Source organism: Delphinapterus leucas, chromosome 2, assembly GCF_059928025.1.
Source record: "Delphinapterus leucas isolate spDelLeu-1000000601 "Yukka" chromosome 2, BTC_Dleu_Yukka2, whole genome shotgun sequence".
Taxonomy (NCBI): Eukaryota; Metazoa; Chordata; class Mammalia; order Artiodactyla; family Monodontidae; genus Delphinapterus; species Delphinapterus leucas.
The window spans coordinates 89,222,613-89,246,025 of record NC_143130.1 but is presented as its reverse complement, the minus strand read 5'-3'; the positions used below and the strand labels follow the sequence as shown (position 1 = coordinate 89,246,025).

The window sequence follows — 23,413 nt, the reverse complement described above, 5'->3', positions numbered from 1 at the left end:
CACTGACATCCATGACATTAAAAAAATTGCTAGTTTTACTCCTCATTTTGCTATGTAGGCAATAAATATGGAAGCAAAGAATGACAATTTAAAGCAAAGAATGTAATAACCCTGACTGCATAGAGTATTTGTTGTTTTTTATAGTGTTTTCCTAGGGGTGAAGCAAAACTCTCTCCATAGCCATTATAACAATTTCCAACTGTTAGAGTGGCACTAGGCTGTCAAAAACAGGCACTAATGTATTGCCCTGAATCAAGGAGACTGAGTCTTTGCTAAAGTTAAGCATTAATTTAAAGGGTGTCAAGGCAATCAAGAGTAAATTATATAATGTAACTTCATTATACAGAAAAAAGAAGAGCTAGTGACTCTCGAGATCTTGCTCCAGGTCCAAAGTTGTTTAGTAAGTTAAAAACATAATTTCAAGAGCTTGAATTCTAGATTAGCATTTTAGATAACTTTTTATAAACATAAAATGAAATAAAACAAATTTTTATAGACTCAGAGACACAAAGAGTCTAGATACATTTGTAAACTGAGATATTTATATAGTTGAGTCACAGGCACACCACAATTTTGAGCATATGACTCAAACTCTGTATCTTATGTACAGTTAGTTTTTAAATGTTAGGGCACAAAAGTAAGCACAAAGTTTGCATAAATGAAGATTTATAGGAACCCCAGGCTTGCTCAATTACTTTCAGGATTTTACTCCAGAGTTTAAACTATTGTCTTCGACCAGGTCTATAAGGTCTATAAGTAGACACGCCTGTACTCCAGCTTCCTATTACACTTAGAATAAACCCAAACTCCTATTACCATGACCTTCGAAGTTCTTTATGATCTGGCTCCTGTCTACTTTTCCACTTTCACTAATCTCTCACTCCTTTTCCCATTGCTCATGTACTTCATTAATATTGGCCTTCTTTCAGTTCTTGGAACACAGCAAGGTCAGTCTTGTTCCAGGCATCTCAAAATTTACCTTCTCAGGTGGGCCTTTCTTACTTAAAGTAGGTCCCTCTACCCATTTACCTCTCTGCCTCCTATCTTCTTGAATACCTTCTTTGTATCCCATCCACACCCACCCTGCCTCTGCCACACACACATGCCAAAGATCCGTGCGTTTATGTTCTTCCACTGGGATGCATACTCTTTAAGTGAAAAGACCACTTCTAGAATACTCACCATTGTATCTCCAAAAGTCCAAGACAACATCTGGCACCCAGTAGGTATTTGATAAATATTTGTTAAGTGAATGAATCAAGGAAATGAGAAATGTTGGTTGTATGGCATGATTCAAAGTTGAGACTGAATTTATGAAATGGGACTGACAGAAGAAAAGATGAAGATAAATCCATAGTGTGGTGATAGTGGTGGGAATGTAGTGGAAATAAATCTTGGACCACAATCTCAAATATGCAAAGGATAACATGTAACTTTACGTTTATAAATCAACCTAGCTTCAACTTTGAGAATTTCAACCCCCCTTACCTCCCACCCCCAGTTAGTGGAAAACTTATGTCAATTATTCTTGGGTTCCCCTCTTCTGCTTCAAGATGAGATAGAATTCAAGGGTCTTATTCAGGGCCAAGCCAAGGGCTTCTGGTTGTTGAGTCATTTGTCTACTCTGGTTACTTCTGGGTGTTCACTGACTCTGCTCACACAGTTCCTTCAGGTCTGAGTTCTCTGCTCTTCCAGATTTCTTTTAAAACATGGGAAATCTTTATGAGGGTGGCTTATGAGCCAGTCTGTTTAGACACATGGGCAGGCTTTACTCTTTGGAGCTTTGCTGCTTCTGCTGTGTGCTGTGGAGTTACCAGAAATGTAGAGCTTGGCTTCCCAAATAGACTTTTCTCTATGCTGCCTGTTCTATGGACTCTACCTTCTCTGGGATGCCTCTCAAAGGCACTTTTATGTTTCACTTCTTTTCAGGGAATTTAGCACAGTTTTTTGTTTTTTTTTTCTCTTAAACTCCAGACTTTATGTGTAAACTATAGGCATAGGTATGACTGAATATTTTTTTAAAACTGTATTCATAATTTCCTCTAAAATGGCTTTCCAAAGCTGGCATCTAAAGAGCTCTATCATCTCTCAACTCAAAAGAGCCTTAGGATCATCTTTGACTCCCCCTTTTTCTTCTTCTTTCTTAGTACATGAAATTACTGGCTTCAAAACAGCTTTTCTTTCTCTTCCCACTGCCAATCTGTTGATTCTGGAAGTTATCATTGCACACTGTAATAGCTTCTTGATTTGTCTCCATGCTAGTATTCTGCTCCCCAAACCATTCTTTATACCATCACAAGATAAATGAACCTATTACTATCCACTTCCAAAATACTTCATAGCTCGTAACTGTTTCCCAGTTGAGGTGAGATGATCTGGCTTGTTATTTATGGTCCTGAAAGATTTGAACCCTCCATTCTCTTGCCTGCATTCCTTCTAGGCTCTCCCCAACCTCTTTCTTAAATTATTCTCTTTAGTAAAAATTTTACTCTGTTCATGTATCTCATTACTTGCACTTGTAATATTGCATGAACTAGAATATTCTCTTCCCAGCCTACTTACCAGCTGTACTTCTCTAAACTGTCCTAACAGTTATTCCCTAATTCTTTGAAGAGATCACTTTGTGCAGGCTTTTGATAATCTTTCTATTATTGCCTTGAATTATAAATTTATTGTGATTTACTTTTCATGTTTTCTTTCCCTAATTAGACTGTGGACTTCTCTTTTTTTAATTTTTATTTTATTTTTTTAACATCTTTATTGGAGTACAATTACTTTAAAATGGTGTTACTTCCTGCTGTATAACAAAGTGAATCACCTTTACATATACATGTATCCCCATATCTCCTCCCTCTTGTGTCTCCCTCCCACTCTCCCTATCCAACCCCTCTAGGTGGACACAAAGCACTGAGCTGATCTCCCTGTGCTATGTGGCTGCTTCCCACTAGCTATCTATTTTACATTTGGTAGTGTATATATGTCCATGCCACTCTCTCACTTTGTCCCAGCTTACCCTTCCTCCTCCCCATGTCCTCTAGTCCCTTCCCTACGTCTGCATCTTTATTCCTATCTTGCCCCTAGGTTCTTCAGAACCATTTTGTGTTGTTGTTTTTTAGATTCCATAAATATGCGTTAGCATATGGTATTTGTTTTCCTCTTTCTGACTTACTTCAGTCTGTTTGACAGCCTCTAGGTCCATCTGCCTCACTACAAATAACTCAATTTCGTTTCTTTTTATGGCTGAGTAATATTCCATTGAATACGTGTGCCACATCTTCTTTATCTATTCATCTGTTGATGGACACTTAGGTTGTGTCCATGTCCTGGCTATTGTAAACAGAGCTGCAATGAACATTGTGGTACATGACTCTTTTTGAATTATGGTTTTCTCAGGGTATATGCCCAGTAGTGGGATTGCTGGGTCGCATGGTAGTTCTATTTTTAGTTTTTAAAGGAAACTCCATACTGTTCTCCATAGTGGCTCTATCAATCTACATTCCCACCAACAGTGCAAGAGCGTTCCCTTTTCTCCACACCCTCTCCAGCATTTATTGTTTGGAGATTTTTTTGATGATGGCCATTCTGACTGGTGTGAGATGATATCTCATTGTAGTTTTGATTTGCATTTCTCTAATGATTAATGATGTTGAGCATCCTTTCATGTGTTTGTTGGCAAACTGTATATCTTCTCGGCAGAAATGTCTATTTAGGTCTTCTGCCCATTTTTGGATTGGGTTGTTTGGTTTTTTTGATATTGAGCTACATGAGCTGCTTGTAAATTTTGGAGATTAATCCTTTGTCAGTTGCTTCATTTGCAAATATTTTCTCCCATTCTGAGGGTTGTCTTTTGGTCTTGTTTATTACGGTTTCCTTTGCTGTGCAAAACCTTTTAAGTTTCATTAGGTCCCATTTGTTTATTCTTGTTTTTATTTCCATTTCTCTAGGAGGTGGGTCAAAAAGGATCTTCCTGTGATTTATGTCATACAGTGTTCTGCCTATGTTTTCCTCTAAGGGATAGTGTCTGGCCTTACATTTAGGTCTCTGATCCATTTTGAGCTTATTTTTGTGTATGGTGTTAGGGAGTGTTCTAATTTCATTCCTTTACATGTAGCTGTCCAGTTTTCCCAGCACCACTTACTGAAGAGACTGTCTTTTCTCCACTGTGTATTCTTGCCACCTTTATCAAAGATAAGGTGACCATATGTGTGTGGGTTTATCTCTGGGCTTTCTATCCTGTTCCATTGATCTATATTTCTGTTTTTGTGCCAGTACCATACAGTCTTGATTACTGTAGCTTTGTAGTATAGTCTGAAGTCAGGCAGCCTGATTCCTCCAGCTCTGTTTTTCTTTCTCAAGATTGCTTTGGCTATTCAGGGTCTCTTGTGTTTCCATACAAACTGTGAAATTTTTCATTCTAGTTCTGTGAAAAGTGCCATTGGTAGTTTGATAGGGATTGCATTGAATCTGTAGATTGCTTTGGGTAGTATACTCATTTTCACAATGTTGATTCTTCCAATTCAAGAACATGGTAGACCTCTCCATCCGTTTCTATCATCTTTAATTTCTTTCATCAGTGTCTTATAATTTTCTGCATACAAGTCTTTTGTCTCCTTAGGTGGGTCTATTCCTAGATATTTTACTCTTTTTGTTGCAATGGTAAATGGGAGTGTTTTCTTAATTTCACTTTCAGATTTTTCATCATTAGTGTATAGGAATGCCAGAGATTTCTGTGCATTAATTTTGTATCCTGCTACTTAACCAAATTCATTGATTAGCTCTAGTAGTTTTCTGGTAGCATCTTTAGGATTCTCTATGTATAGTATCATGTCATCTGCAAACAGTGACAGCTTTACTTCTTCTTTTCTGATTTGGATTCCTTTTTCTTCTCTGATTGCTGTGGCTGAAACTTCCAAAACTATGTTGAATAAGAGTGGTGAGAGTGGGCAACCTTGTCTTGTTCCTGATCTTAGTGGAAATGCTTTCAGTTTTTCACCATTGAGGACGATGTTGGCTGTGGGTTTGTCATATATGGCCTTTATTATGTTGAGGTAAGTTCCCTCTATGCCTACTTTCTGGAGGGTTTTTATCATAAATGGGTGTTGAATTTTGTTGAAAGCTTTCTCTGCATCTATTGAGATGATCATATGGTTTTTCTCTTTCAATTTGTTAATATGGTGTATCACATTGACTGATTTGCGTATATTGAAGAATCCTTGCATTCCTGGAATAAACTCCACTTGATCATGGAGTATGATCCTTTTAATGTGCTGTTGGATTCTGTTTGCTAGTATTTTGTTGAGGATTTTTGCATCTATGTTCACCAGTGATATTGGCCTGTAGCTTTCTTTCTTTGTGACATCTTTGTCTGGTTTTGGTATCAGAGTGATGGTGGCCTCATAGAATGAGTTTGGGAGTGTTCCTCCCTCTGCTATATATTGGAAGAGTTTGAGAAGGACAGGTGTTAGCTCTTCTCTAAATGTTTGATAGAATTCGCCTGTGAAGCCCTCTAGTCCTGGGTTTTTGTTTGTTGCAAGATTTTTAATCACACTTTCAATTTCAGTGCTTGTGATTGGTCTGTTCATATTTTCTATTTCTTCCTGATTCAGTCTTGGCAGGTTGTGCATTTCTAAGAATTTGTCCATTTCTTCCAGGTTGTCCATTTTATTGGCATAGGGTTGCTTGTAGTAATCTCTCAAGATCCTTTGTATTTCTGCAGTGTCAGTTGTTACTTCTCCTTTTTCATTTCTAACTCTATTGATTTGAGTCTTCTCCCTTTTTTTCTTGATGAGTCTGGCTAATGGTTTATCAATTTTGTTTATCTTCTCAAAGAACCAGCTTTTAGTTTTATTGATCTTTGCTATCGTTTTCTTCATTTCTTTTTCATTTATTTCTGATCTGATCTTTATGATTTCTTTCCTTCTGCTAACTTTGGGGTGTTTTTGTTCTTCTTTCTCTGATTGCTTTAGGTGTAAGGTTAGGTTGTTTATTCGAGATGTTTCTTGCTTCTTAAGGCAGGATTGTATTGGTATAAACTTCCCTCTTATAACTGCTTTTTCTGCATCCCATAGGTTTTGGGTCGTCGTGTTTTCATCATCATTTGTTTCTAGGTATTTTTTGATTTCCTGTTTGATTTCTTCAGTGATCGCTTGGTTATTAAGTAGTGTATTGTTTAGCCTCCATGTGTTTGTATTTTTTACAGATTTTTCCCTGTAATTGATATCTAGTCTTATAGCATTGTGGTTGGAAGTGATACTTGATATGATTTCAATTTTCTTAAATTTACCAAGGCTTGATTTGTGACCCAAGATATGATCTATACTGGAGAATGTTCCATGAGCACTTGAGAAGAAAGTGTATTCTGTTGTTTTTGGATGGAATGTCCTATAAATATCAATTAAGTCCATCTTGTTTAATGTATCATTTAAAGCCTGTGTTTCCTTATTTATTTTCATTTTGGATGATCTGTGCATTGGTGAAAGTGGGGTGTTAAAGTCCCCTACTATGAATGTGTTACTGTCGATTTCCACTTTTATGGCTGTTAGTATTTGCCTTATGTATTGAGATGCTCCTATGTTGGCTGCAAAAATGTTTACAATTGTTATATCTTATTTTGGATTGATCCCTTGATCATTATGTTGTGTCCTTCTTTGTCTCTTATAATAGTATTTGTTTTAAAGTCTATTTTGTCTGATATGAGAATTGCTACTCCAGCTTTCGTTTGATTTCCATTTGCATGGAATATCTTTTTCCATCCCTCACTTTCAGTCTGTATGTGTGTCTAGGTCTGAAGTGGGTCTCTTGTACACAGCATATATATAGGTCTTGTTTTTGTATCCATTCAGCCAGTCTATGACTTTTGGTTGCAGCATTTAATCCATTTACATTTAAGGTAGTTATCACTATGTATGTTCCTAATACCATTTTCTTAATTGTTTGGGGTTTGTTATTGTAGGTCTTTTCTTTCTCGTGTGTTTCCTGCCTAGAGAAGTTCCTTCAGCATTTGTTGTAGAGCTGGTTTGGTGATGCTGAATTCTCTTAGCTTTTGCTTTTCTGTACAGGTTTTAATTTCTCCCTTGAATCTGAATGAGATCCTTGCTGGGTAGAGTAATCTTGGTTGTAGGTTTTTCTCCTTCATCACTTTAAATATGTCCTGCCAGTCCCTTCTGGCTTGCAGAGTTTCTGCTGTAAGATCAGCTGTTAACCTTATGGGGATTCCCTTGTATGTTATTTGTTGTTTTTCCCTTGATGCTTTTAATATTTTTTCTTTGTATTTAATTTTTGATAGTTTGATTAATATGTGTCTTGGTTTGTTTCTCCTTGGATTTATCCTGAATGGGACTCTCAGTGCTTCCTGGACTTGATTTACTATTTCCTCTCCCATGTTAGGAAAGTCTTCAACTATATTCTCTTCAAATATTTTCTCAGTCCTTTTAAGACAATCCATTTTTAAATTTAAGTCTTGAATATTTAATTAGCAATTTTTGACCTCTGTTCTATTGATTTCTTAGTATAAAATCTGTAGGGTCAATTTGGAACAGATGAATTTAGGAGCTCTTGAATATCTTTACATGTGAACTGTTAATAATTTTCATTTTTTTAGAAGAAATATCCAAGTCCTAGGAGTTCTGACCCTGCTCAGTATTGTTGCCTACAAAACTAATGGAGGTATGATTCAGATCACAGTAGCATCATACTCTCTTTTTTTTTTCTTTTCTTTCTTTTCCCCCCTTTTTAGAGAAATACATGATGGAATATTTTGTAGCTACCTAGCTTTCAACAAAGGCAATTAAGGAAGGGCCATCCTCTTCTGCTCTAATAAACTTAGAAATGTCATATTTGGTGCCTAAAGAATAACTGAATATGTTTAAACTATGCTGTGCTACTGATTCTGTTCTCCAAAAGCATAGACACAAAGGGAAATCACATAAATTATAATACAACTGAACGTACTTAATTTTGTTTTCCTATTTGGTCTACATGCACCACCTGGTGGTAAAGTCGTGCATTTCAAGTGCAGTGTTTGTGTGTGTGTGTGTGTGTGTGTGTGTGTGTGTATGTGTGTGTTGGGGGTATTAATATGGGAAAGAGAATTTTAATATGTATTCGTAATTATTGTTTTAGATTAACAATGCAATTATTTTGCAGCAAATATCTAATAAAACACTAGAACGCTACTATATACACGTTAGAACAGGAAATAAAGGGGAGAATAACTCATGTTGGAAAGCAAAGTAGCATTCTCTTATTTACATGAGCTATACCTCTTAAAATTCCATCCCTAAATTAACATTTATTTATTGCATTAATGTTCTTATTAAGGGCAAGAGTCAAACATTGATAACCAATATAAAACCATATAATTTTTTTTAAGTTTTAAGAATAATAATTTTAAAAGTATGTATCCTCTTCCTTATCTTAGTAGTTAGTGTAAGTAACAAGTCACAGAATTTTAAAACTACAAGGCACAATAGAATCATCTAGACTAATTTTACAAATGTTAGCAGCTGAGATTCAGAAACGTCAGGTGACTTGCCCAGGCCATACTGGTAATTAGTGGCCCAACTCAAATAAGAATGTTGTTATTCTTACTTTCAGTCTAGTAACATAAGATATAAAATTATACTCATATGCAATGCAGAAATATCTCTGTATGAAGAGATATACCCTTAACTCAGCTATATAGTTCCTGAAGACAGTAAGATGTGAATTAATACACATTAGTAGTTTCATTCTAACATTCTGAACACAAAGGAGTAATAGTAGAAATGCACGCATCATAAAGCTATGTAAAAGATTTTAAGTTAAAAAAATCCCTTTTACATACATGTTCCAAGGAATATTTTCAACTTATATACAACGTCTATGTTATAAGACAATCTAAAAAAATTCCCTTTCCCTTTCTAACTGCTTCAGAGTCAGAGATTTGTTTCTACAAAGTAGGTACCCAGTTGTAGGTCTGAGCATAAACCATGTTCATAGCTCCCTCTCATGACCATTGAATGAATACTATACAAGCCTCCTTTATTCTCGCTGTTGTATTCAACTAACAGCTCACTGGTTAAGTTTTAATTGCTTCCAATGAGGTCAGCAAAGGTATTTATCGAAAAGCCCTGAATAAAAGGCTCCACACACACACACACAAGCTCACACGCGCTCACATACACAGAGAAAATCCTCTTGCCTGTTGATTTATGGAAACAATTATGATTCTGCTGGAGAATTTCTCAGCTGAGAAATAGTTTGTAGCTACAGTAGAGAGGCTCAAGTTGCACAGGGCAGACAACAGACATGGAATTCTTGTGTATCCAGCTGTTATCAACAGAACAAGTAAGTGACTGTTATTTGTCTTTAAAAATAATGCTGAATATTTGTTAGTAGTTTATCTCTTTTTCTGGTTTTAGTACTGAGGGGAAAAGTAAAGTCACCAGATTTTTGAGCTGTGAGATTATCTATAGTAATTCTGCTGTAGAACTTACATAAAGATAAGGTTGAAATTCTCCAGAGCAATCCTGACATTTAACTTGAGAAATGTGGGCAGCTCAGGAGAAAATAACTGACAAACCACAGATGTAAAAGAATATAATAAAGAAACCTAGGGAAAAGCATTTATATTTTGTTAATAGTAATTTCAGAAGTTAATTTAAATCAACAGCTCTAATTGCAGGATATTTCTTACCAAGTACGAACTGGAATGAATGGTACAATCATATTCTGATTTGTCTCTACTAATGCATAACTTTTGTAAATCTACATACAGAGTGGTAAAGACATTGACATCCTCTGTGAAAGCTGTTTTAAATGTACCTTCACAGTATGAATTACACAGTATGTTATAATAGTATTTACACACTGAAATTTATACATATAATTTTTCATCTTCCTCTCTCTCCTCCCTCCCCATTCTTAATCTCTCATTGCAAACAGAAGTCAAGTAGCAAACAGCAACGCAGCAACTGAGCTTATTACAACCTGTTTTTATGAGGATATACTGACAGAGAGCTATTTAAGGAGGAATTCTATATTGTTATCAGGAACTAAAAGGATAAGGCTAACAACTTGGAGAGTGCAACTACTCTTTCTTAAATCAATCTACAGTTCACAGATAGGACGAGGTCAATGACCTAGGAACAACAACCAACTCAAGATTTAATTTTCATTATGTTATTCATGAACACCCGGGGCACTATACTATAATGCACAAATGGATACTGACATGGATCCTGCCAAGTTTGCTCTACAGATCATGCTTCCACATTATCTGTCTAGTGGGCACTATATCTTTAGCTTGCAATGACATGACTCCAGAGCAAATGGCTACAAATGTGAACTGTTCCAGCCCTGAGCGACATACAAGAAGTTATGATTACATGGAAGGAGGGGATATAAGAGTGAGAAGACTCTTCTGTCGAACACAGTGGTATCTGAGGATTGATAAACGAGGCAAAGTCAAAGGGACCCAAGAGATGAAGAATAATTACAGTAAGTAATGTTTTTTATTTACAGCACAGCTTATGAACCTTAATCTGTGAAAGGATCAATTTTCAAGTGACATGTTTTCTCCGTTTCCTTTGTTTTGAAAAAAAAATTAAATATAACTTTCTATTGGCTCTAAATCGGGATAGTTAAACTATGTTCCTAAAACTATCTCCTGGAGTAGGGCAAATCTACTAATACTATAGTTGGAGCTGATCACTCAAGCCGATTTGAAAATATATTCTCCATGTCCTAAGCTCAAAATGCTCATATGTTAAGCAAAATGTAAATGCTATTATTCATACTGAAATGTGATTTATTGTCTTCTAGCAAAAGTCATTAGGAACTCTAATAGAGTACTCAGTAAATGCTCACCAAAAATGACTTACCATTAGTTTGAGGAACAGATAATTTTTAAAAATAATTTGATTTCCCTTGAAAAAATATTTCCATGGTGTGAAATACTGAAAATATGCATTCAGTGACTTGTGCAATTGTGTATAGTTTTAAAACAGAAGGGAATCTGTGGTATCCTCATCTGTTCATAACATAAAGAGCTTGTATTTCATTGCTTAATCATTTACCTAGGCACAAAAATAGGTTCCTTCTAACACTTTCTTTATCTAAATATTCTGTGCCACAATAGTTCCATGGTACCTTAAGAGAAATGTGAATGTGAAGGAGGAAATAAAAGTGAGTTGGAAGAGATGTTAATTCCATGATTTAAATGTAAATAATTACATTTTCCTCAAGAATCAGTTATTCTTTTCATGTTGATATGTCAGGGTTGGATTTATCATTTAGCAGTTACGATTAATAACCAATTTCAAAAGTATTAAGTTTTATGGGGTAAAATATCAATATATACCTGAACATATACATTAAGAATTTAAAATCCCTGAGTGGAAGGAAATTTTGTTTGTATTACTAGTACTTGAACAATGTTATTATCATATCATTTTATACTATTATGTATGTTAAAGTCAATTGAAAAAGAATGCATGGGGTGATGGTGTAAACATTGGCCTAGCACAGTGCTAGGATTATAGTGAATATTTAAAACTTTTGCTGCTTGTTTAATAAATGGCTTTTAGGCTTCCAAACCAATGAACCAATATGGGAATATGGGGAATTGCGTTTCCAATATGAAAATGAGAGAATCCACTCTTTAGACTATAATTGATATAGAATGTTAAGGCCATTTAAATGGATTGCTAACAGTACGGTTTTATTATTACCTCTATTAATAATGTTAATGTGCTAGTTCTAGAATATTGTTCTGATTATACTGAAGTTTAGGTAAGGAAATAACTACTTGGAGGAAAGTTTTGTGGATAGCTACTTCTCTGTGAGCAACAGAATTTGGCTGACCTCAATAAATAAATTTATTTAAAAGTTATTGAGATTTATAATGGATAACAGAACTTGGTGGAGAAAACAGAGCCCAGGTGGAAATTATGACAGATAGGTCCAATCCCCGCCTATGAATGACTTTGGAACAATTTCTTACTTTTTCCAATTCTCATTTTTTTATCTACAGATGATCTCCAATATACCTTCTAGTTCTTACAGTCTATTTTATCCTAAACCTCAGAATATATAACATAAATGTGAACAATCTAAGTACTCATATAATTACCGTAAACATTGAATGAGATGAAAGTGAATGTTATCTCAAAGATAAGTTGAGCTGTCAGAACTAATTTCAAATTGTAATAATAAGGTTACTGAACCTAAACACTATAGAATTCTTCCATATGCTAATTCCTTTTGAATGCTTTTACCAAGTAATGAAAAATTAGATGTAAAATCCAGTGAAAGTGAATAATATTCATAATTATTTGGGATCAATTAGAATATCTACGATCGGAATGCATTCAGATATATACATTTTATTTTATATTAAAATTTCTTGAAACCATGAAACTCAGGTATTTTAAAACATACACAAAATGCTGAAGTTTTTTATAGTTTGAAACACAATTTAGCACTGGCCTTGAGTAACCATAAAGCCAATTTGGTAGACAATTTCTATTCTAACTCTAATTCTACAGTAAAAAAAGAAAGGAAGAAAAAGGGAGGAAGGAAAGAAGGAAGGAGAGAAGGAAGGAAGGAAAGTCATTTTATATCATTATAAATTAGAATGTCACAATACCGATATACTAAAAGACATGATATAAAATATATAAATAATCTTCACTTCTATAAGCTTTTCCATAGACTATATACCTAGTCTATATACTTTCTTGATATGATAAATTCTCCTGGAAAGGGAAACTTACATCAGGATCATTTCAGTAACTCCAAAATTGTTGTCAAGTTGTGCTTCTATCCTATTGAAGAAGCCTGTCAGGGTTCTCCATAAAGAGGGGCTAATCACTGTTGTCTATAGGAAATCCTAAGGCACTCCATTGAAAAATATATGGAGTATAACATAGAACAGAATTCTGATAGTCATTTCCTATTATTCAATTTTAAAATTGAATGCCTCGTACATAAAACATGCAAATTGTCACATGTGACGCTGAAGCTACTGTATCCAGGTACAAAGAAATCCAGGTACAAAGAAAGTGCTCAACAGAATTTTAAAAAGTCAAAGAAAACAAAAATATTGAAATTATAAAACTTGTAGATTGTTTACATTCCTCAATCCTTAATTGAATTAATGAACAAATAAACAAAAGATGTTTCCTTCCTATTTTCATTAAGATGAGAAAGTAAAAGGTAATTGGATTGTCTACTATACTGAAACTCAGCCGAGGTCAGAAAGTGGTAAAGGTTAAGATTAAACTTTGAATTTCATTTTCAGTGCTCTGATGCCTTAAATTCATTCACTGGTTGTTAAACATCCTTCTTTGGAGGCCTTTGAAGATGGTATAGATTTAAATATCTTAGATGATAAAATTTGCATGAAAAGTTAGATGCCAGCTACCTGAAACAGTTTTTCTCTGGGTTACCATACGAAAGCCCCCAGTCCATTCTCATGGCTTTGCTTTGAATGAAAAGGAAAGTGACCTGAAGATGTTAATGGACCTTGAAGGACTGCTTACTTTACCAGCAGAAGCACTGCTCCCTCATAGGAATGTGGCTTATAAGATATTGCTAAGATAATGGACTGGAGTAGGTAGGTGAGGTGAAAAACCTGGGTGTATAATTCTCCCTCCAGAAGGTGTTGGGCTGGGGCAGGCGAATGGAGGGCCTAGAGGAAGAGAACAGGAGTGATAAGGAGGTGGATATGACGGCTCATGTCTCACATCTTTAGGGAATTAAAAAATTACTTGAGCTACCTTGGGTTGTAAGGGTCTCACTTCAGTCTTAAGTATAGTGTTGTCTTGTGAAATATTTTAAATCTAGATAAGAATGAGTCAATGTCAGAAAAAATGCACCAAGTAACCCAACAGAAACAAGACTTGTATTAGTAGCCATATAAGCAAGACCTGACTACGTAAAAGTAGGAATTCATAAGAGGCCAAGAGATGCTGAACTACATTTCTGACTCTGGAGGGGAGAAAAGCTATCACTGGAGAACGGGTCCTGAGATCGCACGCTATTCTTACCCCGGAGGCAAGAAAGCCTCTCCTCTCAACTTGCTCTCTGGTGGCACCACATTTAGCCTTTTAGTAGGTTTCTAAGCGATGAAACTAGAACTTAACCTGAACTAGTAAAAAGAATAATAAAAGCATAAACTGCCCCTTCAGAATGAAATAAATATCCACATTCTCTGCAGAGGAGGACATTAATAATATCATGAAAGGACTGGCAATGGATGGGCAATACTTCCACTGCTGTTGTCAGAGTTTCCCCTTGGGGACTAAGGCCAGAGGGTGAATTTAGATAATTGGACCAGGCAACCCATCAGCAGACAGAGGCAATCACTCCTCACCTGATACAAATAACACTGCTGTTTAAGCTGGAAGTCGAGGTGGTGAGTGAGAGACAGCAGCAGTGCACTGGGCAACCAACAACTGCCCTGAGAGACAGATATGGACTCTGAAAACTCAGTCCCTCAGGATGATTTTCTTGCTTTCGGCATCCAATTACTAAAAAGTTTTCTGGTTCCCATTCCTTTTGAGAGGAAATCCTTAATTGCCATAAGCCATTGATTCAAGAAAAAGTATGCCTCACTTGTTATTATTAAGCATTGTAAGTTCCATAGCAAGAAAAGGGTTAGCCATTCTGAAAACTGGCCAATGATTTGGCAATATTGTCTTTTGGATTGTTAGACTGTGACTGGATATGGCCTAACAATTGGCAAAAAGCAAATAAACACACTGCTGTTGGATCTGATTTGACCACAAAATCTTCAGTGACTCAATTGTCAACAATTCTTTGGATAAGCTCCTGCTCAACAAGAATCTCTCCTAGTAGCTAACAAATACGCATATCACCTCTAAATACAAAGACAGCAAGCTTGCTTATTCTCCAAAGAGTTCTTAGCAAGTTATCAAAAAAAGAACAATAATTCACACCGTCAAAATAAAAAATAAGAAAATCATGACAACCACATCTCTAAAAACAATAGACAAAGAGGAACATATCTATGGAACTGAACCAAAATCGTAGAATTACTGACAAAATGGAATCCTGTAGAACTGGTGACCTTACTCTCTTCATTAAGTCGTCAAGGCTGTAAATTATGGAAGATTTGGAAATACTAGCAATTTGGAAATAGCTAGATTTGGAAATATTAGCTATTCTTTGAAAACTTTAATGTTAAGAATAATTTTTCATTTTATGGTCTTCCTCTTTTTTTAGGCTAACACCAGTGCCTGGCACTTATTAAGTGCTAGTAACAACTTATTGCCACAGGTGCATCTCTTATTTATTTTGTTAATTGTCATCTGAACTGGCCATCGCTTTCATTTCTATATTAATCCAGAGCATCTGATCATGTATTTAACCTTGTGACTTAGTTGTATTACAACTCTTCAGCCTATAGTTTTAGAGCTTTCAGAGACCCAAGTGAATTGAAGAGGATGCAAGAAGCCAGCTTTTAGATATATGGAAGGGGTTCCTTTTCTAGACTTTTCTATTTCTCAGCCTTGGTTCCACCCACAAAGATTCTCATTAAATGTATTTGGGGTGCAGCCTGGGCATCAGGAATTTTAAAAGCTCCCCAGATAATTCTGACACGGCTGGCTCCAAAGCTGAGCCTGAGGGGATCACATTAGATTACTGGGGAAACCACAGATCAGTTTAATCAGAATCTTGCGAAGGCAGGAAGGACCCAGGCATCAGTGTTTGTTTAAAGCTCTCCAGTGAGTCTAACGGGCAGCTAAGGCTGAAAACCACTACTTAATGAGACAAGGCTTCTAATTCAGCAGGATTCCCTCGGGTGTCCTGGGAATGTTTTGGAACCTTTAGAGGGCTCCTGGGTTAACCTCTACCCTGGGGGATTTTGAAATGGGCTTATCAGGAATGAATCTCTGAATTATGCATCAAGGAAATTCTTCTGGGTCCATTCGACCTTTCTGACAAATCTTAGTGGCTCCAACATTTGGTGAACTGGCTTGGAAATGCACGTGATGACAGCTCTGCAGCTACTATTTAAGAAGGCATCTTCCGTGAATGAGTTCATTGCTGGGAAAAAATAGGTCTGGTGCCACAGTTTCAAAACGACAGGCAGGTCTGATTCTCTTCTGACACTTTCAAGTGGTGCTGCAGCAGGGAACCTGGAGAACAGGCATCAATGCCAGCTTACAAGGCACTTAAATGAGCCACTTATGATTATGAACCCAGATGCCCCCAAATTAGGGTTTCACCTCCTATGACCACCTCACGAAAGCAGTGATTTAAAGAGACAAACTCCAGTCTAGAAAATCCAACAGGGAAGAAACCCTAAGCCTAGAGGGTCTATCCAGATTAGTGAAAGGCTACGAACCTAGCAGTTTGTTCCCTTTGTAAATTGGGGATTAAGGCAAAGCTTTCTTTCTTTTCTAACGATTCCAGCTTTCTTCGTCTGTATCAAAGAATTTATGGTAGCAGAGTAACTTCTTTTTCATCACTACTGGAATACAATATTTTTCTATGTTTTAATTTCACATATGGCACATAGAAGAAGAGGCAGGAATTGTGTATATCTAAGGAATACTGAGAAAAATCAGTATTAAATGAAAAGAGCTTCCATATGAATTCCTCCTTTTCCTAAACCATACCCAATCTTTCTTTAAAAAATTTATTGAGGTATGATTGACATATAAAAAGCTGTACTTATTTAATGTATACAACTTGATGAATTCAGAGATAAGAATACATCACTATATTCTATGCCATAAACGTACCCATCACTTCCAAAAGTTTCCTCCTGTGCTTTTTTATTAATTATTATTATTATTATTTGTGCTAAAAGTACTTAACATAAGGCCTATCATCTTAGAAAATATTTAAGTATACAATATTGCAAACTATGGACACTACACTGTACAGTATATCTCTTGGATTTATTCACCTTGCAAAACTGAAACTTAGTACCCTTTGACTAATATCTCCTTGTTTCCCCCACCCTCCAGCCCCTAGCAACCATTATTCTACTCTGCTTCCATAAGAGAAAAGTAATTTTTATTTTATTTTAACATCTTTAAAACTAATATTTTAGATTCTTCCTGTAAGTTGTATCATGTAGTATTTGCCTTTCTGTATCTAGCCTATTTCACTTAACATAATGTCCTCCTGGTTCATATCCAATCTTTCTGCAAGCAAAATAGGTTGGAAAATAAAATTGTCTGCCTTTCACATGGTTCTGAAAACCACATTAAAGAATCACTGAACATTTGACTGTTTCTTGGCCAAGATTCGCATCTGTATTTGAGATGATATCTGCACCTGACTTAGATAGAGAAGCCATACCAAATTTACTAACAAAGAAAACGTCATTAAAGTTATTCAGCTAGTTGGGTTTGTGTAGTAATATATAAAGACAAAGGGATTAGGGTGGGGAAGGAGAGAGGAGAATTATCCAATATCCATGTCCAAGTAGAACTTGCCTTTTAGGCAGACAACATCCTTCTCAGAGTAAAAAAGTTTAATGTATATTGGGGAGAATTGTCTCTAGAGATTCTTCAGTTGTTCCAGTCAACTTTCCTGCAGAAGAATGTAATCACTTCTACTGGTGTGGCCACAAGTACTTGATAGGGCCATTGGCTAGTGTCCTAAGAATAAAAAGGAAGAAAATATCTTTTGTCTGTGAACAGGAGAGAAAAAGGTGAGAGAGGAAAGGAAAAAAGGACCTTATATAAAAATTAATGAATTTTGTATTTTAAGTTTAGGGAGGACTTAAATACAAAAGATTCTCATAAAATACAGCTCTACTAAATTTTTTAAAAAACTGAAGTAGTTGATGTACAATATTCCACTAACTTTTTGATGCCCTTACGGAATAAAGGAAATTGAATGCAATGGATTGACAATATAGTAGAGGAAGGATTTCTGAGATGGAAACAAACAAAAACAAAATAGTGTACAGAGGGGTTGAAATGATAATAGATTATTGCATATGTTACTCATATAGGAGGTTTGAAAATTTGTGCTTTTAGCTATAATAATCTTTGCTTATTTATCCAGACTATTCTGAAACTGAGTTTATTTTTCTGATTAATACGAGAAAGGAGAAATGAGGCATATTTCAACATCCTTAAATAGCATATTTATCATGTTCCATTAAAAGCAACTGTAATATTTTCCATTTCATCTGCCTATTGGAACTTCGCATGTAGTTGTAGATAATGCTGAGAAAATGATTTGAGATCAAATTCAGAATCACCTCAGCCTGCCTCAGATTTTTCTTACAGCAGCAATTACAAACTTTGTTTCTTAGAACACTAGTGTCCTTTGAGATAGTAATGGTGTTTCCTGCAGCACAGTTTCTGTGGCTCATTGGAAAATATTAGGTTAAATAAAGCTGAACAAGTTTTTTTCAGAGCAGAAAATTCTCCAAGCCTATACTACACTAGTATGAATTGCAAAACTCTAGGAGAAGACTATATATGGTTTCCCAAACTTATCTGACAGCAGAGTATACCCTCCACTCCCACTACCCTCCCTACTCTCATCCCTGATTTGGGTAAAACATTTAAATTTCTAAATGGAAACTAGAGAGCTATTGCCTAGGGAATCTATCTTTGGTGTAGTGAAGAGCAAAAACCAAGCTTCCACTCCGTTTTTGGTCCAAATAAAAAGGCTATAAAAATGGACTTGAACCAATGTTTTAAGAGTGACCTTGAACCAAAAATGTGTGCCAAAGTCAGGAGCCTGCATATAATTTTGGACTATTAGGGTAGTATTTTGGGTATAAATGCTGTACTGAAATCCAGAGATTTGCAGTGAGATTTAAGCCTAGTCTGAAGCTCCTTCTGACTTCTGAGAAGCTTTAAAGAACCCTTCTCCTAATCTGAAATGATGCCCAATAGCTATCATTTGAGCAATCTAGAAACTGACAAAAACATTTCCCATGCAGTAATCTAAAAATGTTTTAGCATTCCAACATGATTGGAGAATTCGTATATTATATACCTAAAATCAATAAACTTTGTTTTACTTTTCAAAAAAGCAGTTTGAGTAAAAACTGAAGTTATTTCAATTATACCAATAAAGAACACGTTTCATTTACTGGCCAAAAACTATTTAGAAATTTGAAATTTAACCTAAACAGAAGGGAGGACTGCAAATTTAATAAATTAATTTCATACCCTTTGAAAAAGTCACTTATTTGAGATTTTAAATAGAACTAACTGCTTTTCTAGTCATATACAACACATTTGCTTGTCTTATGGTTTTTTCTGTTTGCATTTGGCAATGCCACTAGAATGTCAGTTCTGGAAAGATAAGTGTCATGTCTTACTCTCCCTTTTGTCTCCCAATGGCAGATAGCTCAATGCAAAGGGTGGAAGAAGGGAAGACAAACTGACAATCACTCATATTTCTCTGTTAACTTTTTATACATTTAAAATTAACTATAGGTAAGAAATAGATCAGTAAATTATCATGAAAATTTAATGTGGACAAGAATGAAAAATCTTGCTAAAATAAAACAGAAGTACACTTCACTTTTTAAAATTCTCTATTATTAAGAAAATGTTGGTCTCCAGAACCTCTTTGACTTAATGTTTTTCTAGGTAATTTTAAGGGAGGAGTGGCAAGGTTTTATTGTAGAGGTCAGTAATCTAAGTAGGCACAGGTACCACTGGTGACACTGAAAGGGTGATTGGCAGGGCATGGTGAAGACCAATCCTGGAAAAGCGGCAGTCTTCCTCAGCACTCATTCTTATTTTCATCTGACTGTCAACTAATCCCTACATGTGAAAAACTATATGCAGAAAAAAATTCGTAGTTTATATTGGCTTAAGGAATATCTGCACTAAAAGGATACACAGAGGGGAAAAGTTTTTAAAAATTAAATGAGCTATACTGGTGAAAACAAGCAGTGGGCTGATAATATGTATGTAGAGATCTGCCTACTTTCTAGCAGCACTTATAAAACTGATCTTGGGCAAGGTTGAAGAGAGGAGAGGACATGTGTATAGGAAGAGAGAGCTGGGGAGAAGTACAAAGTTGGTGAACGTACTCTCAATTTGTTTTAGTGCCAGTAGCCTGATCCTCAGGTAGTCTTTTGGTGATTTATGATGTCTCTAACTGTATTTCTGACCACAGGCCTGGTTAGTGGGGTTCATATTGAGGCAGCTGTCATGGGAGCTCACCGTAGGCAGTGAAAAGTTTCCTTCCTTGCTTGCTTGAATGATGAAGACGTCGCACAAAACAAGACTGGTGATTTCTTTTTTCATTCTTTGTTAATTCGACAAACAGTCATTGATACCTTGCCTATGCCAGATCAAGGCTACCGTAATTAAAAGTCCATAGTCCATGTATTTAGAGAATTAACAGATTAGTTGGGGGTGGAGGGTGAACTACAAGTCAGAGGGGGAAAGTTTAGAGCACATTCGGGTGTTGCCTAACTCAACTTGAGGAGGTGGGCGTGGAGGTCTCTTCTGGGAGAAAATGACCTGAAGGATGAGCAGGATGAAAGAGAGAAGACGAATGTATTACTTTCAGGGGAAATATTTTTTCTACATGCTTGGTAGTAAGAAAGTATTGCAAGGTTGGGAAATGGAAAGTGATTTAATACCTTTCCAGTTATCAATGTTAAGCTCACTAAGGTAAACCTTTTTTTTTCTATTAAAAAATATGAGAACATTCGCCCTTTATCAATTTTCTGACTTTGTCTAATTGCTCTGCTTACTAAAAATGTCTATTTCCTTTAAAGGAAAAGTGTTTTTAAAGGCATAATTTAAGTTCTGCTAATTGGAATAATATTGTTTTTCTGGATAACTGAATATTTTTCTCTTTTTAATGTAATTTGAATCTTTGATCATCATTGTAATATGCTTAAGTGAGCTGTTCAGTAATGATCATGGTACCTTACGATTATGGAGGATTTTCTTCCCCACAGCAGTTTCTAAATAGTAAGAGAAACAATGGTTTTGAAGCTTCTTCTTAGCCTTTAAAGACAAAATTATGAAAGTTATCTGCCACATTCTTTAAGATAAGACAACTTTTCTTACTACTGGAGTTGCATCACCTGCTTCAGCTATTTTAACCAGGACACTCGGTAGTCAAGCAGCTGTGCAGATTTACTCCCTCTAAATCCTGAAGTAGGCAATGAGGTGAGGTGAGGTTTTCCCACTTAGATAAATCTACTGATGTATCCCTGTTTCTGAGAAATTGTGTTCAACTCCCTTCCCGTACAAATAATACATTATAAAATAATGTTGTATGTTTAATAGACATAGAGAGGTGCTCTCAACTCTGAGAAGATTCTGCCCTAATTTGGTCTTCAAATTTTCTCTTAATTGGCTTGAAGTTGATCAGATATTGAATAAAAATTCATCCCAAAGAAGACGAGCATAGATAAATCTATGTCATGGTTGTTAAGTTTGTACTTGGACCTAAAATTTGTCATGTTTTAAGGTACTATTTAATATTTTATCGGGTGTTCACATTAATATTACTATTAAAATTACTGCACTGTTAGAAATAAATTTTGTTTGTTACTGTCGTCATAAATCTTCTAATTTAGTCTACACAAAATTGCACAACGTACAACTGGGAACATGTTTATTGAGTGACTAAATATAAGCAGATTACTAAAATGATGTTAATTCTTTAAAAATACACATGCCAGTATTGAAATTGGTGCAGAACACTTCATTCCATTCTAATTAATCCTCAATATACCTCTTTGTTGTAAGATTGCAATCACGCTATTAGTCCACTTTACAAGAGGAAAGAAAAAACCCTCAGGAATTGGCCAGCTTGATAAGTTTGCTAGTATACAAATTCTAGTTTTAAAATTATACATAGGCTACCATAATGAGATATCACCTCACAGCTCTCAGAATGGCTATCATCAAAATGACCATAAATAACAAATGCTGGAGAGGATGTAGAGAAAGGGAGCCCGGTACACTATTGGTGGGAGTGTAAATTGGTGCAGCCACTGTGGAGAGTCCTCAAAAAATCTAAAAATAAAACTATCATATAAGCCAGCAATTCCACTCCTGGGTATATATCCAAAGAAAATAAAAACATTAATTCAAAAGGACACTGCACCCCAATGTTCATAGCAGCATTATTTACAATAGCCAAGATACAAAAGCAATCTAAGTGCCTGTCAACACGTGAATGAATGAATGAATAAAGAAGATGGACTACTACCCAGCCATGAAAAAGCACAATTTTTTGCCATTTCCAACAATATGGATGGACCTGGAGGGTATTATTCTTAGTTAAATAAGTCAGACAGAGAAAGATAAATACTGTAGGTTATCAATCATATGTGGAATCCAAAAAATAAAACAAATGTGAATATAACAAAAAAGGAACAGACTCACAGATATAGAGAACAAACTAGTGGTTACCAGTAGGAAGAGAGAAGGAGGAGGGGCAAGCCACGGATAGGAGATTTAGAGGTACAAACTACTTTGTGTAAAATAAATAAGCTACAAAGATACATTGTACAGCACAGGGAAAATAGCCAATATTGTATAATAACTCTAAATGGAGTATAATCTATAAAAATTTTGAATCACTATGCTGTATACCTGAAGCTAATATAATATTGTAAATCAACTGTACCTCAATAAAAAATACAGAGGCTGGTTTTGCCTCCTATTTAGGTGTTGTTCCTTTTAATTAAGAAAGATTGGTGTTTAAAATAAGCTGATGATTGAAATGATCATATCAAAACCCTCTGTGTGCAGTAATTGATTGTTTTCTGGAAATATATGGGTATTCACTTAACTTACAAATAGTAGATATTGAATAATAGGCCTGATAAATTCACTGTGTGATTAACACCATTATATATTAAAGATCAAGAAGTTCATATTCAGAATACTACTTTAAAACTTCCAGTTTCCTTATAGTCAACACAAGATACCAAGAGACTTTGAAGGGGAAGAAGTGAGGTATTTTAAAGTTACACTTTTCCCCCATAGTGATAACACAGGTCAATAATATTATTTTAGGATCATAAAAATTACTATAAGAGGTAAACTTACTGAGTAGTTACTGTGTGCCTGGCAGAGTTATATGCTCTTTTTGCAGTTGAGGCAACACAGAGGTAGGTAGCTTGCTCTAGGTTCCATGGCTAGTAACTGCCAGAGATGGGATATGAACTCAAGTAGGTTTAACTTCAAATTTTTATTATTAACACATGTATCACTATACTGTCACTGGTGTGACTAAAATATCACACATTAATTTGCATCATGCAGTTGGATAATTTGCATCCGAAGAACTATAAACAGCTGCAATGTTCTTCTCTGTAATATGCCCTAATGAGTATTTGGCATTTTCTTATTATTAAATAAAAACTCTGCTCCAACTTTTCTTGTACAAAACATCTCCATTTGTCTTCCTCTTGAGTTGGCGTGGAAACCTTCAGTTT

The 23,413-nt window shown here is 35.5% G+C and overlaps 2 protein-coding genes across 2 annotated transcripts in view; one reads left to right on the top strand and one right to left on the bottom strand.

Moving 5' to 3' along the window:
* The window catches only part of FAM227B (family with sequence similarity 227 member B), a 276,474-nt gene that overhangs the window by 96,704 nt on the left and 156,357 nt on the right, over positions 1–23,413 (bottom strand). The gene's annotated exons all lie outside the window — the stretch shown is intronic.
* Positions 5,857–23,413, top strand: part of FGF7 (fibroblast growth factor 7) — a 68,705-nt gene continuing 51,148 nt past the window's right edge. Inside the window, exons 1-2 of the mRNA XM_022587150.3 lie at positions 5,857–9,327; positions 9,925–10,479. Of these exons, the coding sequence (XP_022442858.1) occupies positions 10,194–10,479 (286 nt within the window). The 5' untranslated portion in view covers positions 5,857–9,327; positions 9,925–10,193. The remainder of the gene's footprint in view (positions 9,328–9,924; positions 10,480–23,413) is intronic.